At 38.8% G+C, this 18,794-nt stretch overlaps 1 protein-coding gene across 7 annotated transcripts in view; it reads right to left on the minus strand.

Moving 5' to 3' along the window:
- Window positions 1-18,794, minus strand: part of TRIM37 (tripartite motif containing 37) — a 134,834-nt gene that overhangs the window by 7,169 nt on the left and 108,871 nt on the right. For 4 of the 7 annotated variants that reach the window (XM_028109170.2, XM_028109172.2, XM_028109166.2 and 1 more), the window contains 3 exons: window positions 17,494-17,612; window positions 5,515-5,625; window positions 4,186-4,264 (listed from right to left, as the gene is read on the minus strand). In XM_028109170.2, the coding sequence (XP_027964971.1) occupies window positions 4,186-4,264; window positions 5,515-5,625; window positions 17,494-17,612 (309 nt within the window). Of the gene's footprint in view, window positions 1-3,003; window positions 4,265-5,514; window positions 5,626-17,493; window positions 17,613-18,794 lie in introns of those variants that run through there. The other 3 variants (XM_028109171.2, XM_028109167.2, XM_028109169.2) reach the window with 1 other exon arrangement.

Raw genomic sequence — 18,794 nt, forward strand, 5'->3', positions numbered from 1 at the left:
AGGGCAGTCTTTAGCTTTTTAATTATTAGGTATAAAAATGCTGGGTTTGGTTCAAGTGTGATGATTTGAAAAATGTACTAGGACCGGCAATTCATTGCATCCTTGCCAGTGGTGCTGAACCTTGAGAGAATCACCTACCCTCCCCGAACTGCATGTTTCTCTGCCAAATGGGTACGACACTCAAATCATCTACCTCAAAGGTTTACTTAAGGATTCAATGACACAGTTGGTCAAAGTTGTCCAGAAACATGTTTGTGCACAATGCAAGCATTAACTACTATATCCTTAGGCCTAAGAGAACACATTTATTAAGAAGGAATTTTCCAGGGCGCCTGGGTGGCTCAGTCGGTTAAGCGACTGCCTTCGGCTCAGGTCATGATCCTGGAGTCCCGGGATCAAGTCCCACATCGGGCTCCCTGCTCAGCAGGGAGTCTGCTTCTCCCTCTGACCCTACCCCCTCTTGGGCTCTCTCTAATAAATAAATAAAATCTTTAAAAAAAAAGAAAGAAAGAAGGAATTTTCCAGGAACAAATGTGAGATAATAATGCTAAATACTGGCGGGACCTGGCTGGCACAGTCACTAAGGCATGTGACTCTGAGGCCATTGAGTTCGAACCCTTGTTGGCAGTAGAGTTTACTTAAAAAACAAAAACAAAAAACAAAACTAAGTACTGAAGGTAATGGTGGAAGGAAAGACTCTGAGCTACTATGCTCTTCAGTTAAAAGGGGAAAAGTATAAAGAAAAAAAACGGAGAAGGAAAGGAAGAAAGAAAGAAAAGATGGGGACTGTTAGGGTACACAAAGTGCCAGAAAGTAACAGCAGAGTAGAGGAATGTTGGCGGCACAGACTGCATGCAGGTAACGAGAGTTACAAGTAGGAGAACTGGGGGGGAGCGGGAGGGGGAGAGAGAGCTCTCTTTTGAGCCAGATCTCTTGCAGATCAGATCATGAACCACCGATGGGGGGAGAGGGAAAACTGGTACCTTCTCCTGTGACTTCTTCCCTCACTCAAAGCGTCCTACAATCTAGCATAGCGAAAGCAGGCATACCACATGGAGGAAGAGGGAAAACACGAGGCTTCCGGGCACCACTGAGGAGTCGGGAGCAGGTGTACTATATTAACATGGCTAGGAACTGGGAAAGGAATTCTGTTTTTCAATCCCACTACTAAAAGCTAACGGGTCCTTCATTTTTGAAGAAATCTTTGGGTCTTTCAGGCTTCTTATGAGTCTATAATGGGATAGTAGCTGCCCATCACCCCATACCACAAAACAAAGCACAAAAGAACTAATCAAATGTTTCATCTTTTTGACTTAAAAATGTTTTAAGTCTAAACCTCCTATACTAAAAACACATGAAGTTCCCATTAATATCAACAGAGCAGAGGCCAACAAATTTTATCTGTAAAGAGTGTGAGAGTAAATATTTCAGGCTCTGGGGCCAACAGGTTTCCTTAGCAGCTCCTCCACTTGTAGGGTACAAGCGGCCACTGATCATCCATAAATGAACGGATGTTAACTGTGTTTCAATACCACTCTGTTTACAAAAACAACGAGTGGTAGGGATTTGGCTCAAGGACAGTAGTTTGTCTACCTAGAGAGAATGCCAGACACTTGTTAACTGAATCCCAAAGGTCTTCTTCAATGGACTGTGAGAATTTATACATGCTACATATTTCTTACTATTTTATAATTCTCAAACAACATGACTTGAAGTGAGCTGGAGCCCAACAAAATAGACATGATTTTCTTCACCACAGTAGAACTACTTCTGAATACTCATTCTGTCCTTTAGTTATCTACCAGTTTGTTTTTGATTTTTGGTAAAACCTGTTGTCAACTTTAATTACAAAATAGAGGATTTTATACCAGGAGGGCAGGTTCAATATCATTTCCTTAGAACCTTGCATTTTTTGCTTTTCAAGAGATCGATTTTATTCTTAAATATGGAATCAGAATATGGTACAAATAGGTTCCTAAAATACACGAGAATATACGAATTAAGCTCAAAATATTTTCCCTCCAAAGTTTTGGTGCAAGTATAAAGAACTTAAATACCTTCAAATTTTCCTACAGCTGTAACAACCAAAAATAGTCTTGCTGATACAGTGAATTCAAATTCTACCAAATTAAAAGGGTCTCAACCAGCTCTCAATTCATCTAAAATAAGGGCAGCACTCCTGATTTTTATACATAACTTGAAAGCATAAGAAAAGCCAGAAAAATTCTCAAGATCCAAATATACCACAATCCAAATATCACTATTCCATTCTAGGGAATCCATGGACTAAAAAAAACAAAAAACTCAAGGTCATGAAAATTAAGAGCAAAGGTTAACAACATTTGGATTTAAAAAAGTGTACCTCCTCCCAATAAAGGGCAGGGGGATATCCCAAAATGCTACTATGTAGATTAATGACCCAAGAGAATCTCCTGATTAAATCACCCATGCTAAAGTATTTACAAGTAAATTTCCCCAAATGGTCTTTTCTCAGGCTTTTCTTAGTTCTTAACCACATGTAGTTTTCCATATTTTGAAAACAAACAGGATATAAAGATCTATGGGTTCCGAGTGCTTGAATCAAATATAAGTTTAAAAAGAGTTGGCAATAGCGAGAGATTCAAAGTAGTCAATCATATTTGTGTTTGTGGATTCCAACTGATGCGTCTCATTAAAAGAACGTATCAGTAATGCCCTAGAGTATTATTGCATGATAAACCACCTAATAACTATACAACAGCATGCCAACACTTAGCATGTTAGTAAGCAAATGTTAAATTTTTATTTATTATATGATTATAATACTTAAATATTTCCAACTAACATTTAAGAAGAAAAAGTACCCATATATATTACCAAGAGTCTAAGTAAGTCTCTTAATTTTCCCCATGCATTTACTAACAGTCTACTCAGCTTAACAGCCTCTATCATACACAGGTAATGTGAATAGGAAAAAAACCCAGGGGCTTCCTATCCCACTTTTAATAAATTGCAGAGGCATGATATTTTCTCAAGTTCATTTTATTAACAAAAAGTGTGAACCGTTTTGAACAAAAGCAAACCATGAATCACAGCATTTGGCAAGACATTAGACATGGGAAATAAGTAAAATAGAAGTAGATGAGGCGCCTCTCATGTGTGTATTATATTCATGCTTCTTCAATAGTCTTATCAACTTTCAGTGTAATTTTCACAAATAGTATAGCAGCTCAAACACAAATGTAGGAGCACGGTGGAAAGTCTGGCAATTATTTTGGGCTAACTGAATATGAAAATAAACATTATACCACAGTTTCATGTAAACCAGTGTGCAGTATGTATGAATCTTTAAATGTATTGACACTGAAACCAATGTTCAACTAATGAAAATAAAAGAGAAAAGAGGGTTTTAAAATGCTTGTTGCACTATAGTTGTTTAGTAAAAGTTAGAAAAAAAAAGTAATTTTAAATGATCTTCCATGTGTTCATATGACTGGGAAACATAACCAATTCACATGAACTTCACTCATTTAAAATTATATTTGTAAAAGTCATACAACAGAAAGATTATGTGCCAATAATCAGTGTGCCTGCACTTGAACAAACAAGAACAGGTAAATAAATTAACTTCAGTCAGCCAACATACTCCAAAGAGGAGACTCAGTCTAGTTTTGCCTTAGTTATTCACATAAAGTATCTACAGGGCAGAATCTACAAATAAGTAATTTTTCTGTTCCCTAATTTACAGGCATTAATGAAGCTATAAACTCTAATTAAAACCCAAAATCTAAAGGTGGTCATTTAAACACAACTGCGCATCTAGCCACGGACAGAAGAGCACTGAGGGTTAGCAGGTTACTGAGCACATGCACTGTCTCCACACACACTGTGTGGCGGTTAATGACCTTTCTATTGTAGCAAACAAACTTCCTTTTATAAATATCCTAACTTACTAAATTAATTGAGGACTACACTGTTAATTCATTACATTACACAGAATTCTTCTTCCCACGCTGTTAATTTTTTCCTGCATACTAATGTCATATACTACAACTGTGCAGTCTTCAGAATTACTATTTCAAGTAGAGAAGATGAAAAAATAAGACCAAATCTGATTATCTGACTGATGACAAATTTGAGCATCAACTACAGCAAATCTCAGGGTCAAGGTAGCTTGCAAGTCAGTTCTCTTGATTTGAAAATTACCTTCCACTGTTTCCATCAGTATTAAAGCTGAGGTCTTCCGGGCCTATTTGTTCACCATCAGGAAAACTGGAATGCGTATCTAAGAGAAAAATTTAAAAGCAAATAACAGTATTTAAGGACCAGTATTTTCTTTTCCATGTCTTTAAATGATCTTACCAAGCATATTATTTAAGTGATAAAGATGTACTGGGTTGTAGATAAACCTCTGTCTTCAAAGAATTTGTGACCTGAGTCAGGTATAAGCAAGCACAAAGGGAAAATAAATGAGAAAAAGTAAGATGTGTAATACCCACAAATTAGAAGAGGAAAGGCACTGCCTAACTTTGTCCTCCTGGGGACACTGTGGGAGCAGCTGAAGAAGGGAAGAGGAAATGAGGAGGCTGTATATACTCTGAAGACTACCTCTGTAAACATAAAATGTATTTTAAAGCAAATTAAATTGTACATGCAGATATCACTACAAACCTATCAGCACTCAAAATAACTTGCCCAAAATTTGGCTGCTTCTTTCAGAAACAGAGAAAATTACTAAAAGTGTCATAATACTTAAAAAATCATCCAATGCTTAGCTCTGTTTTGAAAAAGACACTAGAACATCAGGGAAATCTGTAAAATTATAAAGCTGACAACTAGCATGAGCCTGACAATGTTGTGATTCCAGGAAATCTTGCAGAGGAATGCTCAGACTGATCATTAACGTCTCTGGATAAAATACTGCCAATGGGTGATGGATGTTAGCTAAAACTTATCGTGCTCATCATTTCACATTGTATACATAATATCAAATCATTAGGTTGTACTCCTAAAACAAAACAAAGCAAAAATACTAACAATGACTTTCTCTCAGTGAGTTTTATTCCTAAAACTATTTTGGGTGGAAGAGGAAATTTAAAAAACGATGCTGCACTCAACTAAATGCATTTCTAAGAAATAAGGAAAAATCTTTTAAAAAGTTAGGCTAGGCTAATAACATTTAATAACATTTGAACCCCCCGCAGGGGTTGACAAACATTTTCTATACAAGGGCACACAGTTAAATATTTAGGCACTGCAGGCCACAAACTGCCTCTGTTGAAAAGTCTTCTCAGTTTTGTTTTTATTTTAAACAACTCTGTACAACCCAGAAGCTATGCTCAGATGCCCTGCTCCACCAAGCAGCAGCCCGCAGGTGTCTGACCAGCCGGGGTACCTATTGCTATTCACTGTATCGTTTACCCCATAGAATATTGTCTCTCAAATGACAATAATTAAGAAAGAAAAAGCAGCAGCAGCTGCAGCAGCAGAAGAAACATTTCATTAATCTCTGTAAAAGGACACCAGGTGCTGCACCTTCATCTGGGGGCTGCGCCATGAAAGAGTCATCGAATCCTCCCATGCTGGCGTGCTCTTCCTGCTCCTCGTTCTCAGTGTCACATTCAATATCGCTGTCACTACTCATTCCTGGCAGGAAAGAAGGGGAGAACGTGTTTCTGGCGAGAAACCACTGCAAGTGAAAGGAAAAGGAAGTCTCCTCATCTACTAAATGGAGACTCCTAGTGAATTTTACACTGGATGCTGAGACAATGTAAGACACCAAACAAATGACAGATAAAGAAGTAACCACACAGGGCTCCTGGGTGGCTCAGTCATTAAGCCTCTGCCTTCAGCTCAGGTCACGATCCCAGGGTCTTGGGATGGAGTCCCGCATCGGGCTCCCTGCTCCGCGGGAAGCCTGATTCTCCCTCTCCCACTCCCCCTGCTTGTGTTCCTGCTCTTGCTATCTGTCAAATAAATAAATAAAATCTTAAAAAAAAAAAAAGTAACCACACAAACCTCAGTTCTCTTTAGTTATTTACAGCAGTGGTTTTATTTTTGTTCTCAAAGATTAAAACTGCCCTTTCTACAGTATCTGCAAGTAGTAATTTGAGACCAGTATTAATTTCATTACACTGAGAATATTTTTTCCAAAGCAAATAGTTTTTTCTAGAGACTTTTAATCCTTATTTAATATAAATGTAATCGTTTCTAGCCTAAAACATATACAGACACATTTATACTTACATGTACATGTGTGTATAAAAAATTCCATTAATTCTAGCAATAAATGAGGTACTATCCCATTTGGGCCTCTAATTTTGTTTTTATGTGTATCAGCTGATTTTTATTTATTTTTTAAAGATTTTATTTATTTATTTGACAGAGAGAGACACAGCGAGAGAGGGAACACAAGCAGGGGAAGTGGGAGAGGGAGAAGCAGGCTTCCCGCAGAGCAGGGAGCCCAACGCGGGGCTCCATCCCAGGACCCTGGGATCCTGACCTGAGCTGAAGGCAGACGCTTAACGACTGAGCCACCCAGGTGCCCCCTCGGTTGATTTTTAAAAGAAAAAATCTACAGAAAATGCTTCTGTTTCAATAGACAGTGATCAAGAAAATCTGAAAATCTTTCTGCTACAAACCCTTATAAATGCTAGAGAAAATATGAAACTTAAAATATTTAATGAACAGCCACATTAAAGGAAAGAAGGGAAATACACAGGTGCCAAAACAAATGAAGGAAAACTAATGGGTCAGATGCTACCATAGCCCTGAAGAATTTGATGTGACCATCAAATTGGATATGACCATCTGATGTTAACGTTCCCTTGGATCCACCAATGAAAGGGAGTTGAGTGACTAAAGGTTCACTCCCTGCATAAAGCTAACATTTTTGTTGAAGAGACAGACTAGAAAAAGTCTGCCTACTAAATACAGTCTCTTGTCTGTTTCTGCTGGGCTCAGCTCATCTCAGAATTCAAACTAAGGCCTGTGTGACTAATTTAGGTTTGGGACTGAAAGTTGAGGTTCAAATCTCAGGAAATTAACATAAAAATTGGTCAGGAGCTAGTGTCATTTAAATAAAGCAAATGTAAAATCTCTGGAGGGAGGGTTCTAGGTAAGATGGAATAAGCACATTCCATCCCATCTTTCCCACTGAACAAAGCTATAAAACCTGGATATAATGCAAGGGGGGTGCGGGGATGGGTTAGCCTGGTGATGGGTATTAAAGAGGGAACGTACTGAATGGAGCACTGGGTGTTATACGCAAACAATTAATCATGGAACGCTACATCAAAAACTAATGATGTAATGTATGGTGATTAACATAATAAAATAAAAGAATGCATGAAGCGGCTATTTTCTTTAAATGTCTTTTTTTTTTTTTTAAAGATTTTATTTATCTGACAGAGAGAGACACAGCGAGAGGGAACACAAGCAGGGGGAGTGGGAGAGGGAGAAGCAGGCTTCCCGCAGAGCAGGGAGCCCTACACGGGGCTCAATCCCAGGACCCCGGGATCATAACCCAAGGCGAAGGCAGACGCTTAATGACTGAGCCACCCAGGTGCCCCTTTAAATGTCTTTTTAAAAGATTTATTTATTTGAGAGAGAGACAGGAAGAGAGAGAGCACGCACACGCACTCCCAAGGTGGGGGGGGGCAGGGGGAGGGAATCCTCAAGCAGGCTCCACGAGGGGCCTGATCTCACGACCTGGGTATCATGACCTGAGCTGAAATGAAGAGTCGGACGCTCAACCAACGGAGCCATCCAGGTGCCCCATGAAGCAGTTATTTAAGGACTCTGAAAAGTAAATAGGAACAGGCATATTGATGTAGACCAGAACTTGAAGTACCACCAAACTGGCAGATTTAAATAAAACTCAGAGTCTCATAATATCATATTAAAAATATTCAGGATACAATCCCAAATTACTTCAGCATATGAAGACCCAGGAAAAGACAATCAACAGACATCAATCAGTGAACACTCTTGAAGCATTAAAAACAACCAAAAAACAAAACAAAAAAACACTTCTCTGAAGGGAAGCTTCCACTATCCTTATGATAACTCATAAGAATTATCATGGGAGGAGAGGGGAAGAAAAGATTTTTTTTTAGGGATGGGGTAGGTGGGACAGAAAAAGAATCTCAGAAAGGTATGTTCCAATCAAAATTTATAAAACAAACAAGGTAGATAATCCACCTGAAATAAGAGTCAAGCAGATATACAAATAGGATAATACCATGAATTTTTCATAAACTGATAATGGCCTGTTTAACGTGAAAAAGGGAAGGATAAATTTTTTTAAATTACTACACAAAAAAATAAAAAAAAAACTACAAAGACTTTCCAGAAATGAAAGATACAGTCATTAAAATTTAAATATTAATAGATGGATTTAAGCAAGGTTGAAAAAGAGGTCAGCAAATTTAAAGACAGAACCAAGGAAATTAAAGAGAATATTAAAAAAAATAGGAGCTGAAAATCATAAAAAAGTGGTTAAAATATAAGGGAATAAATGGTAATAGTTCCAACTGTGTCAAACAGACTGCCACAGAGATAGCAAAAATAACAAAGGAGAGATAACACATTAAGAGAAAATGGCTGAGGGGCGCCTGGCTGGCTCAGTTGTTAAGCGTCTGCCTTCGGCTCAGGTCATGGTCCCAGGGTCCTGGGATCGAGTCCCACATTGGGCTCCCTGCTCCGTGGGAAGCCTGCTTCTCCCTCTTCCACTCCCCCTGCTTGTATTCCCTCTCTCGCTGTGTCTCTGTCAAATAAATAAATAAAACTCTTAAAAAAAAAAGAGAGAGAGAAAATGGCTGAGAATTTTCCAGAATTAATGAAACACATTCTGAATTGAATGAAAATAAAAATACAACATATCAAAATTTGGAGGATACGGCTATAGCAGTGCTTAAAAGGAAATTTATTAAAAGGTTACATAGAAAAGTAAAAGGTCTCAATGATCCAAGCATCTACATTAAGAAACTAGAAAAAAGAGCAAATAAACTCAAAGCAAATAAAGGAAGTAAATAAAGAATAAATAAAGTTAACAGGAGGATGCCTGGGTGGCTCAGTTGGTTAAGCGACTGCCTTCAGCTCAGTTCATGATCCTGGAGTCCCAGAATCGAGTCCCCACATCGGGCTCCCTGCTCAGCAGGGAGTCTGCTTCTCCCTCGGACCCTCCCCCCTCTCATGCTATCTCATTCTCTCAAATAAATAAATAAAATCTTTAAAAAAAATTAACAGGAAAACAACACAAAAAGAAATCAGTGACACAAAAAGGCAGTTCTTTAAAAAGATCAACAAAATTGAAAAGCTTCTAGGCAGACGAAGGAATAAGGGAGCAAAATTACTAATATCAGGAATGAAAGAGGTGACATCACAACAGATTCTACAGACATTAAAATGATAATAAGGGAACAGTATAAACAACTTGATGCTCATGAAATCAAGAACATAGATGAGATGAACAAATTCTTTGATAGATAAAAACTACCAAAGGTCACTCAGGTAAAAACAGACAATGTGAATAGGTATTTTAACTACTAAAGAAATAGAACTTAAAAGAACTTAAAACAAAGAAAATGTTAGTCCCAGATGGCTTGATGGGTGAATTCCTCCCCTTCTGTTTTCAAGAAGAGTTTGTGTAGTATGACTTCTCCCTTAAATATTTAGAAGACATAGGCTGGATGTATGGACATTTCTGAAATCTTGTTCAGCAAAGAAAAAAAACACTTTATTGCTGTAAAAAACCAAGTGTGATAGTTTATAGAGACAAAACCAGCTACTTCCATGAGGCACCACCTCCGCCTTGTGGCCCTTCATGGAACTGTTGCTAAAAATCCTAAAACCCACTTGAATTGAAATCCAGGCACAGGCACTAGTGCTTCTGAAATTCTGACAGATTCACATACAGAGAAATGGAATTCTCTGGATTCTCAGGAATTCCTAAAATCTTAAGTTATTCTTTAAATTCATTTTCATACTCTTTACTCATTACAGATTTTTTTTTTAAGATTTTATTTATTGACAGGGAGAGACAGTGAGAGAGGGAACACAAGCAGGGGGAGTGGGAGAGGGAGAAACAGGCTTCCTGCAGAGCAGGGAGCCTGATGCGGGGCTCGATCCCAGGACCCTGGGATCATGACCTGAGCCGAAGGCAGACGCTTAACGACTGAGCCACCCAGGTGCCCCTCATTACAGATCTTTAAAAAGTTAATTTATAATATTTAAAAGAACTGTAGCCTACATTGAATATTCATTTTTTTATCTAATACATTGAATATTCAAATACTAGAAAATGCTGTGAACATTGAGTAGAGTAGTATTCAAATAATGTAACATTTAGAACTCTTAGCAAGGTTTATATCACTACATACAATCACACGTTGAAAATGCTAATTTAAGAATTATTTTGCTTCCCAAACTTCCTATTTCTTGGAATGCCACTCGTAGGATTCCTGTGAAGTGTAGTATAAACTCATTTATATAGTAGCAGACAGGGCCACAAAAACACACTTAGGGAGGTTCCCTAGCTTTGTGAATGTAATGAGAAAGAAAAATTAGTCTCCTCACATCTAGCTTTACTGCTGGCCTACTGAGTCAACAGGTCCTTCACAACCCATTGCCTTCAATAAGTGAGAGGGAGTAAATACACATAAGGTCAAATACCTGAAATCAAACTAGCTGATGTCAATCCACAGACCACAAGCTATTTCCTGTGCTTTGCCCCATATATTGCAATGTCTCCCCACTAATACCTAAAGCAAACTAGTGATATTTTACCAACTCTCAGCAGTCTGAATATTAGACCTTTCTTAATCTCACCAGGTATCAACAGGTTTTCATATAACTGGCTGTCACTGATAGTAATTACAAGATACCATTAAATGTAAGATGCCACAGAGATGTTAATGTGGAAAACAAAATCTGCATCTTACAGTAAAAGTTGAAGTAGAATATTACTATATCAGTCATCTACCACATTTTTTGAGCATCCACTATATACTAGGACTATTTAGTACAGTACTTATTTCCAATGCCCTTATTCATGGGTGCTCAGATTTCAGATGCTGGGAAATACATGAACCACTTGGTGCAGCAGACTCTACTACTTCACTTGCCTCGCTTCTGCTAATATGGAACCTCACTACTGTTCAACTATCTCCCCTCTTCCATGTGGCCAAGTGGAATGAGTCAAAGAGGGGAACCAAAAGTTTAGACTTTGCCAAGTTTCCTTTTTTGGCCAGTGATTAAGAGATATAAGAGGATGTTAGGAAGTTGTTAAGGTATTCTGACAAAGGTTTTCCTTGTTGATAGAGATATATAGAATGAAATAATCCTCCTGTATCCCCAGAATTTTACTCTGACTCTATATGAAGTTTGAAGTTTGAAGTTGCAGCAACCATCTTGCCATCCTGAGTGAGGCTAAGCCACTGAGAATGGCAGTGTGAAAGATGGGGGAAAAAATGAGTTCTTGAGGACATTAAACAGCTGTTTTCCAACCCTGAAACTGCCCTACCACAGCTGAGACTTCATGTTAATACAAGAGAGTAAATTTTTTTTGCTTAAGCCAGCTGACTGGAGTTTTTGTAACTTATATTAGAATCTTTTTTTTTTCTTTGGGGGGGGTGGAGGGAGAGAGAGAATCTTAAGAAGGCTCCACACTCAGCGTGGACTCTGATGCAGGGCTCAGTCTCATGCCCTGAGATCACAACCTGAGCCAAAACCAAGAGTCAGATGCATAACTGCACCACCCAGGTGCCCCTGCCGCCCCTTCTACTAAAATCTCTTAACCGGTATCCCCAAAAGGGATCAGTTATGGCATAGCATCAGACTTTGTATTCCTCTTTTAGTTAGGTTGCCATTAAGATGTGTAACAGGCATACCATGGCTTTTCCCTGGGATGGGTTTATTGATATCCTTGACTTGAAAGGAGATCTGTGCTACTTCAATAGGAACTCAATCAGAGCATACTCCCCAGCTGTAGAATGAGCAAGGAAGACCCTGGTCTACTTCAAGAGTTCTGCAGGGAGGGTATCAACTGGCAGCAGCAGCAGCAGGGGTGGGGGTAGTGTCAAGCTTTTCAGTATCAGGCCGTTAAACACAAGATTAATACAAAGTTGTCCCATATGGTCCCACTTAGAAAGGAAAAAGGCCTGCTGATGGCTGACATGTCTAAGAAGTCATACTTCATCGATGCACAAAAACATTTAAGAAACCACCTTAGTAGTCCCAAATTCCCTCCAAGTAATACAAACAATGCCTTAAAGTTTCTTCAGACAGATGTGACAGAGACAGACAGAATTACCTATAGTCATCTGACACAGAAAATTTTCTTAGGAATTCTGCTCAAATAAAGAGCCTTGTGTTTCCTAACCATGGATACAAGACAAACCCACTCAACTTGCTACCAAGGCTTACTGGTGTGAAAAATAAAGGTTTCTTGAGAATTGCTTCCTGCTGATGACAGAATAATAATACCACATCTTTGAGGAAGGCCCCACTCTCCTCTCACAAAGTAGATTCCAAAAGGCTCAAAGCTCCTACTGTCACCCACTACATTCCCTTCTTCCAGCCTTACCAGTTAGTCACCTCCTCACTGCCTATCCTGGGACCTGAATGGTAAACAAGCTGTTGACATACCAACAAACCACAAGGGTGTACTTCTGTGGCATTGTTGATTTGCATGTTTACAGCAAGTTTTCTTACTCAGTTCTAGGTTCTTTGTATCATATCGCTCCTTATATAAAAAATGTCTTACTGGGTCCCACTGACCACGTAGCTCTAAACCTCAGTTTCAAGGATTTGAAAGTGCATGGTAGATGCTAAATGTTGCCAGCAAATTCTAGTTTATGATAGGCTGTCAACGATTAGCTCTAAATAAGAAACGAAACTGATGTCAAAAACTTCCAGGGTTCTGGGTGCTAAGATAATGTGCATTTATGAGTTGAAGGCTGCAATTAAGTCAAGTCATGTTCTCACCAACAGTGATTTAACGTGCTTCGTGCCAGTTTTCCTGCCCCTAAAGTTCCACATCCCCTTTCCCCACTCCAAATCCCGGCTCCACAGAACAGATCCCATTCAAAGGACAAAGTCCAAATTTTATTTATTTTTTACTTCTCAAATAATTAAAAAAAATTTTTTTAATATTTCTTTTTTTAAGATTTTATTTATTTATTTGACAGAGAGAGCACAAGTAGGCAGAGCAGCAGGCAGAGGCAGAGGGAGAAGCAGACTCCCCGCTGAGCAGGGGGCCCAATGCGGGGCTCGATCCCAGGACCCTGGGATCATGACCCGAGCCGAAGGCAGCCTCTTAACCAACTGAGCCACCCAGGCGCCCCTAAAAAAAATTTTTTATATTAACCTATAATGTATTATTTGTTTCAGGGGTACAGATCTGTGATTCATCAGTCTTACACAATTCACAGCGCTCACCATAGCACATACCCTCCCCAATGTCTATCACCCAGCCACCCCATCCCTCCCACCCCCCACCACTCCAGCAACCCTCAGTTTGTTTCCTGAGATTAAGAGTCTCTTATGGTTTGTCTCCCTCTCCAGTTTCGTCTTGTTTCATTTTTCCCTCCCTTCCCCTATGATCCTCTGTCTTGTTTTTCAAATTCCTCATATCAGGGAGATCATATGATACTTGTCTTTCTCTAACTGACTTATTTCACTTAGCATAATACCCTCTAGTTCCATCCACATCGTTGCAAATGGCAAGATTCATTTTTTGATGGCTGCATAATATTCCATTATGTATATATACGACAACTTCTTTATCCATTCATTTGTCAGTGGACATCTAGACCATTTCCACAGTTTGGCTATTGTGGACATTGCTGCTATAAACATTAGGGTGCATGTACCCCTTCAGATCACTACATTTGTATCTTTGGGGTAAATACCCAGTAGTGCAATTGCTGGGTCATAGGGTAGCTCTATTTTCAACTTTTTGAGGAACCTCCATACTGTTTTCCAGAGTGGCTGCACCAGCTTGCATTCCCACCAACAGTGTAGGAGGGTTCCCCTTTCTCCACATCCCCGCCAACATCTGTCGTTTCCTGACTTGTTAATTTTAGCCATTCTGATGGGTGTGAGGTGGTATCTCACTGAGGTTTTTTTTTTTTTAAGATTTATCCATTTATTTTGAGAGAGAGAGAGAGTACATGAAAGGGGTGGAGGTTAGAGGGAGAAGCAGGCTCCTCGCCCAGCAGGGAGCCCGATGCGGGACTCGATCCCAGGACTCCAGGATCACGACCTGAGCCGAAGGCAGTCGCCTAACTGACTGAGCCACCCAGGCGCCCTCATTGAGATTTTGATTTGCATTTCCCTGATGCCAAGTGATGTTAAACACTTTTTCATGTGTCTGTTGGCCATTTGGATGTCTTCTTTGCAGAAATGTCTGTATGTGTCTTCTGCCTATTTCTTGATTGGATTATTTGTTCTTTGGATGTTGAGTTTAACAAGTTCTTTATAGATTTTGGATACTAGCCCTTTGTCTGATATGTCATTTGCAAATATCTTCTCCCATTCTGTCCGTTGTCTTTTGGTTTTGTGGACTGTTTCTTTTGCTGTGCAAAAGCTTTTTATCTTCATGAAATCCCAAGAATTCATTTTTGCCCTTGCTTCCCTTGCCTTTGGCGATGTTTCTAGGAAGAAGTTGCTGCGGCTGAGGTCGAAGAGGTTGCTGCTTGTGTTCTCCTTTAGGATGTTGATGGACTCCTGTCTCACATTGAGGTCTTTCAACAACTTGGAGTCTATTTTTGTGTGTGGTGTAAGGAAATGATCCAGTTTCATTCTTCTGCATGTGGCTGTCCAATTTTCCCAACACCATTTGTTGAAGAGACTGTCTTTATTCCGTTGGACATTCTTTCCTGCTTTGTCGAAGATTAGTTGACCACAGAGTTGAGGGTCCATTTCTGGGCTCTCTATTCTGTTCCATTGATCTATGTGTCTGTTTTTGTGCCAGTACCATGACAAAGTCCAAATTTTAGCTAGGACATACAATGTAACTCTTCATGATCTGTCCTCTTTCCACTCTGGCCTCATCTTTCACTGATTTTCACCTGGCTAATTTGTACTCATCCCTTAGGATGATCTTTCTAAGGGTGAACCAGGTTAGTAAAGATGATAGTTAAGAGCACTGCCTCTGGGTTCAAATTCCAGCCCTTTCATTTACTAACTCTGTGATTTTGGGTAAGATTTACAACCGTAGGCTTTAGTCTACTCACGTTATAGGTGAGATAATCAAGATAATAAAGTCACTACCATGTAAAGCTATATTGAGAAAACAAGATAAATCTGGGAAAGTCTTTAGCAGTCTCTAATATATACTGAGGACTTAGTAAATATTATTTTTATTATTCCATACCTGTTCTCTGAGCTCCCTACACACCTTATCACAGCACCCATGCTATTAAATGGTCTGACACCTGACTGATGGTTTTCAGTTGCTCCCCCTGCATCCTTTTCCACACACCCCTCCAACTACCTCCACACTACTCCAACCTCCACACTACCACCAACACATATATCCACCAACATACCTGAGAATGACACCTGGTACCCATTTGAAACTGTGATCTACTCTGGCATGTGATTCTTAAGAAGGAGTGGTCATCCCTGGTTGAGTCACTCAACTCAACCAGTGGTTCTCAACTGGGGATGATTTTGCCTCCCAGGGAACATTTTTGGTTATTGTAACTCAGAGGAGGTACTGTTGGCACCTAGTAGTTAAAAGCCAAGGATGCCGCTAAACATCCTACAATGTACAGGGCAGCCCTCTACAACAAAGAATCATCTGGCCCAAAATGTCAGTGGGTGTCAAGTTAAAGAAAACCTGAATTAAATAGCAAGTTCAAGAATTACTTCTTCCCCAGCATCAAATGCAATGACAGGCTAAAATTTAGAAGCATTTCATAAATGTTGCATGAAGAAAAGGGGCTGTAATTCCAGCACATGCTATAAACATTTATAATCAATATATATCAATATATATAAATACATTGAAACTAGCTAATCTCTACAGGTCCTTTCTTTAAAGATTTTTAATTGAAATATTATATATCTTAATGTTTTAACAATCAACACTTCACTTTAAAAACCCTTTTCATTTAACCTCTTCTACTGAAGTAATGCTGGCTGCCACAGGAGCATCAACCTAGAGGGGAGTGTTTAGTATCCTTTAACTGAAAAACCTAAAAAATGCCACCACCACACACACTCTCACAGGGCAGCCAGAGGTAAATGGTGGCACCTGCATATATGCTTTGAGCTACAATCCATCAATCATTAAAATTCAAATGAGTGCAGAGGTAGAAGGTGGCAGTGATTCAGAAAAATGGGAAAAAAATTTCAATGCCAAATATCATTAATAAAGTTGACATCCTTTTCTAACATATATAGGACACAACAATGGCAAAACACAGCCTTATTTAAAAACACTTTCTGGGGCACCTGAGTGACTCAGTCAGTTAAGCATCTGACTTGATTTCGGCTCAGGTCATGATCTCAGGGTCCTGATATCAAGCCCTTGTCAGGTTCTGCACTTAGCGCAGAGTCGGCATGTCTCTCTCCCTCTCCTCCCCCGCCCCCCTCCCATGCATGCTCTCTCTCAAATAAATAAATAATAAAATCTTAAAAGAAAACAAAAAAATACCCCAAATACCTCTGCTACTCAAAATTACAAAATGTCTCCTATGCTTTTAGATAAAATAATGACAAAACTGGAAGAACACATAGAAGAAGACTGAAAATGTAACTGAGAATGAACTGCCAGAGTTGAAGTCAGTTACCATAAAGGATTTTTTTAAATGGCTAAAGTATGGAATAATTCTATATGAGCAAAGCAATTTACAAATACTAATAAAGACTGACTTTAGGGCGCCTGGGTGGCCAGTCAGTTAAGCATCTAACTTCAGCTCAGGTCATGATCTCAGGTTCCTGGGATTGAGTCCTGCTTTGGGCTCCTGGCTCAGCAGGGAGTCTGCTTGTCCTTCTCCCTCTGCCCGTCCCCATCCCAATCTTCACCGCCCTGCCCCACTCATGCTCTGTCTCTCAAATAAATAAATAAAATCTTAATAAAAAAAAAAAAGACTGACCTTAAAAGACAAAAGTACTTAACACTTAATATTATAATTAGTTGTTTTTGTGCATGCCTTCCCCCTAAGCCTGTGAACATATCTAATCTCACCTTTGCATACCTAGCAAATTCAATGCCTATCATTGCATTTACTGAATGAACAGATGAACTATCTGTAGATTCCCCCACCCCTCTGTAAACCTCTCTTCTAAGTAAGACATGTCCTTTTATGTAGTCAATTATCCACTTTGCCTTCCTCTGTGCTCAATGTCCGAGTAAATCAAACTCAGTGGCACAATAAATGCAGTATTCAGATCAAGCATGTTGGATGGTAATGTCTCAGTAACTTAACTACTCCCCAACACCAACACACAAAAAATCATTATTCCCACCTCCCACCAAATTATGACTTTATCATTCCATACCTTCCTCAGGGGCAGCTGAAGCTCCTTCAGGTAGTATAGGTTGTAATTCCCCAGTTTCAGAATTATTTTCCAAATCAGTCATTTGCATTCCTTCCAGACGACCTCCTTTAGAATTAGCCCTCAAAGGAGAGAAAACAACCTGATATTTTTGTATAACTAGTCAGTGATATAATATGTATTTTCTTCTTGTCCTGAAACTGAGCATGAAACCAAGTAGGGTATATGGCACTGGTGTTAAATATAAATTTCAAGTATTGTTTTTTTAAAAATTCACTATAAGACCCACAATAAAAGGTTAGAAAATGATGGACTGTATCAATGGCAATATCCTGGTTGTGATATTGTACCAGTTTTGCAAAATGTCATCATTAGGGGAAACTGGGTAAGGTGCATAGGATCTCTTTGTATTATTTCTTAGAACTGCATGTGAACATATAATTATCTCAATAAAATTCTGATTAAAAGACAAAAATAGAAGTCCTAAATAATATGTTCTCATTGATATGGAAAGACCTCAGATATATTACTGAGAAAATAGGGTGTATGTTTTGTATTAAAAAAGCTATATAGTCACAGTTGCTTAAATATGCATAAAAACTGAGAAGACACGGCATATATAAAAAATTAAAAATAGCAGGGATGTGTGTGGGCAGCGAGCTGGAAAACTAAGCAGATGGGAGACAAAGATGGGGAAATTTTCACTTAATATTCTTTTTACTTCTATTTTTGAACCACTTATTATTAAAATTTTTGCTTACAAACTACTTTAAATCAGGCAAGGAAAAAAAGACATAACACCACATAAGTCAGGCTAGCAATACAGTTAATTGTAAAATGAGGGTTATAGCTAAGAGCTGCAGATACTTACAGAGGATTTTACAGTGTAGAAAAAAAGTCTATGTTCATATACATTTAACTGTTATGACTAAGGGCAGACATAAATATCTCCATAACAAAATATAAAAGCTAGTTGTAACTTCAACCTGAAAGGAATATGTATAAAATCAGGGTAGGTAAGGAAGGACAAGACAATCCTGATGATTGTAACACCTTTCCACTGCTTAAACTGGACCTAAAACAGAAAACTAAATCATACCAGCTGTTCTTTTACATTTGTAATTATCCAGACCTTAAAGCTATTTAAATTAAGTAAACTTAAGGGATGTTAATCTCTCTCTAAATTTAATTCAAAGTTTTTTTTCAAAGTCTCCAAGGTAGAACTATTCCATTGTTTAAACTTAGGAATGTAATATCTATAAAATAGATAAGCAGATGGTATTAATGGCTCATCTAGCACATTC

Source organism: Eumetopias jubatus, unplaced genomic scaffold (assembly GCF_037043125.1).
Source record: "Eumetopias jubatus isolate StellerSeaLion01/CBP00866 unplaced genomic scaffold, mEumJub1_p1.0 scaffold_10, whole genome shotgun sequence".
Taxonomy (NCBI): Eukaryota; Metazoa; Chordata; class Mammalia; order Carnivora; family Otariidae; genus Eumetopias; species Eumetopias jubatus.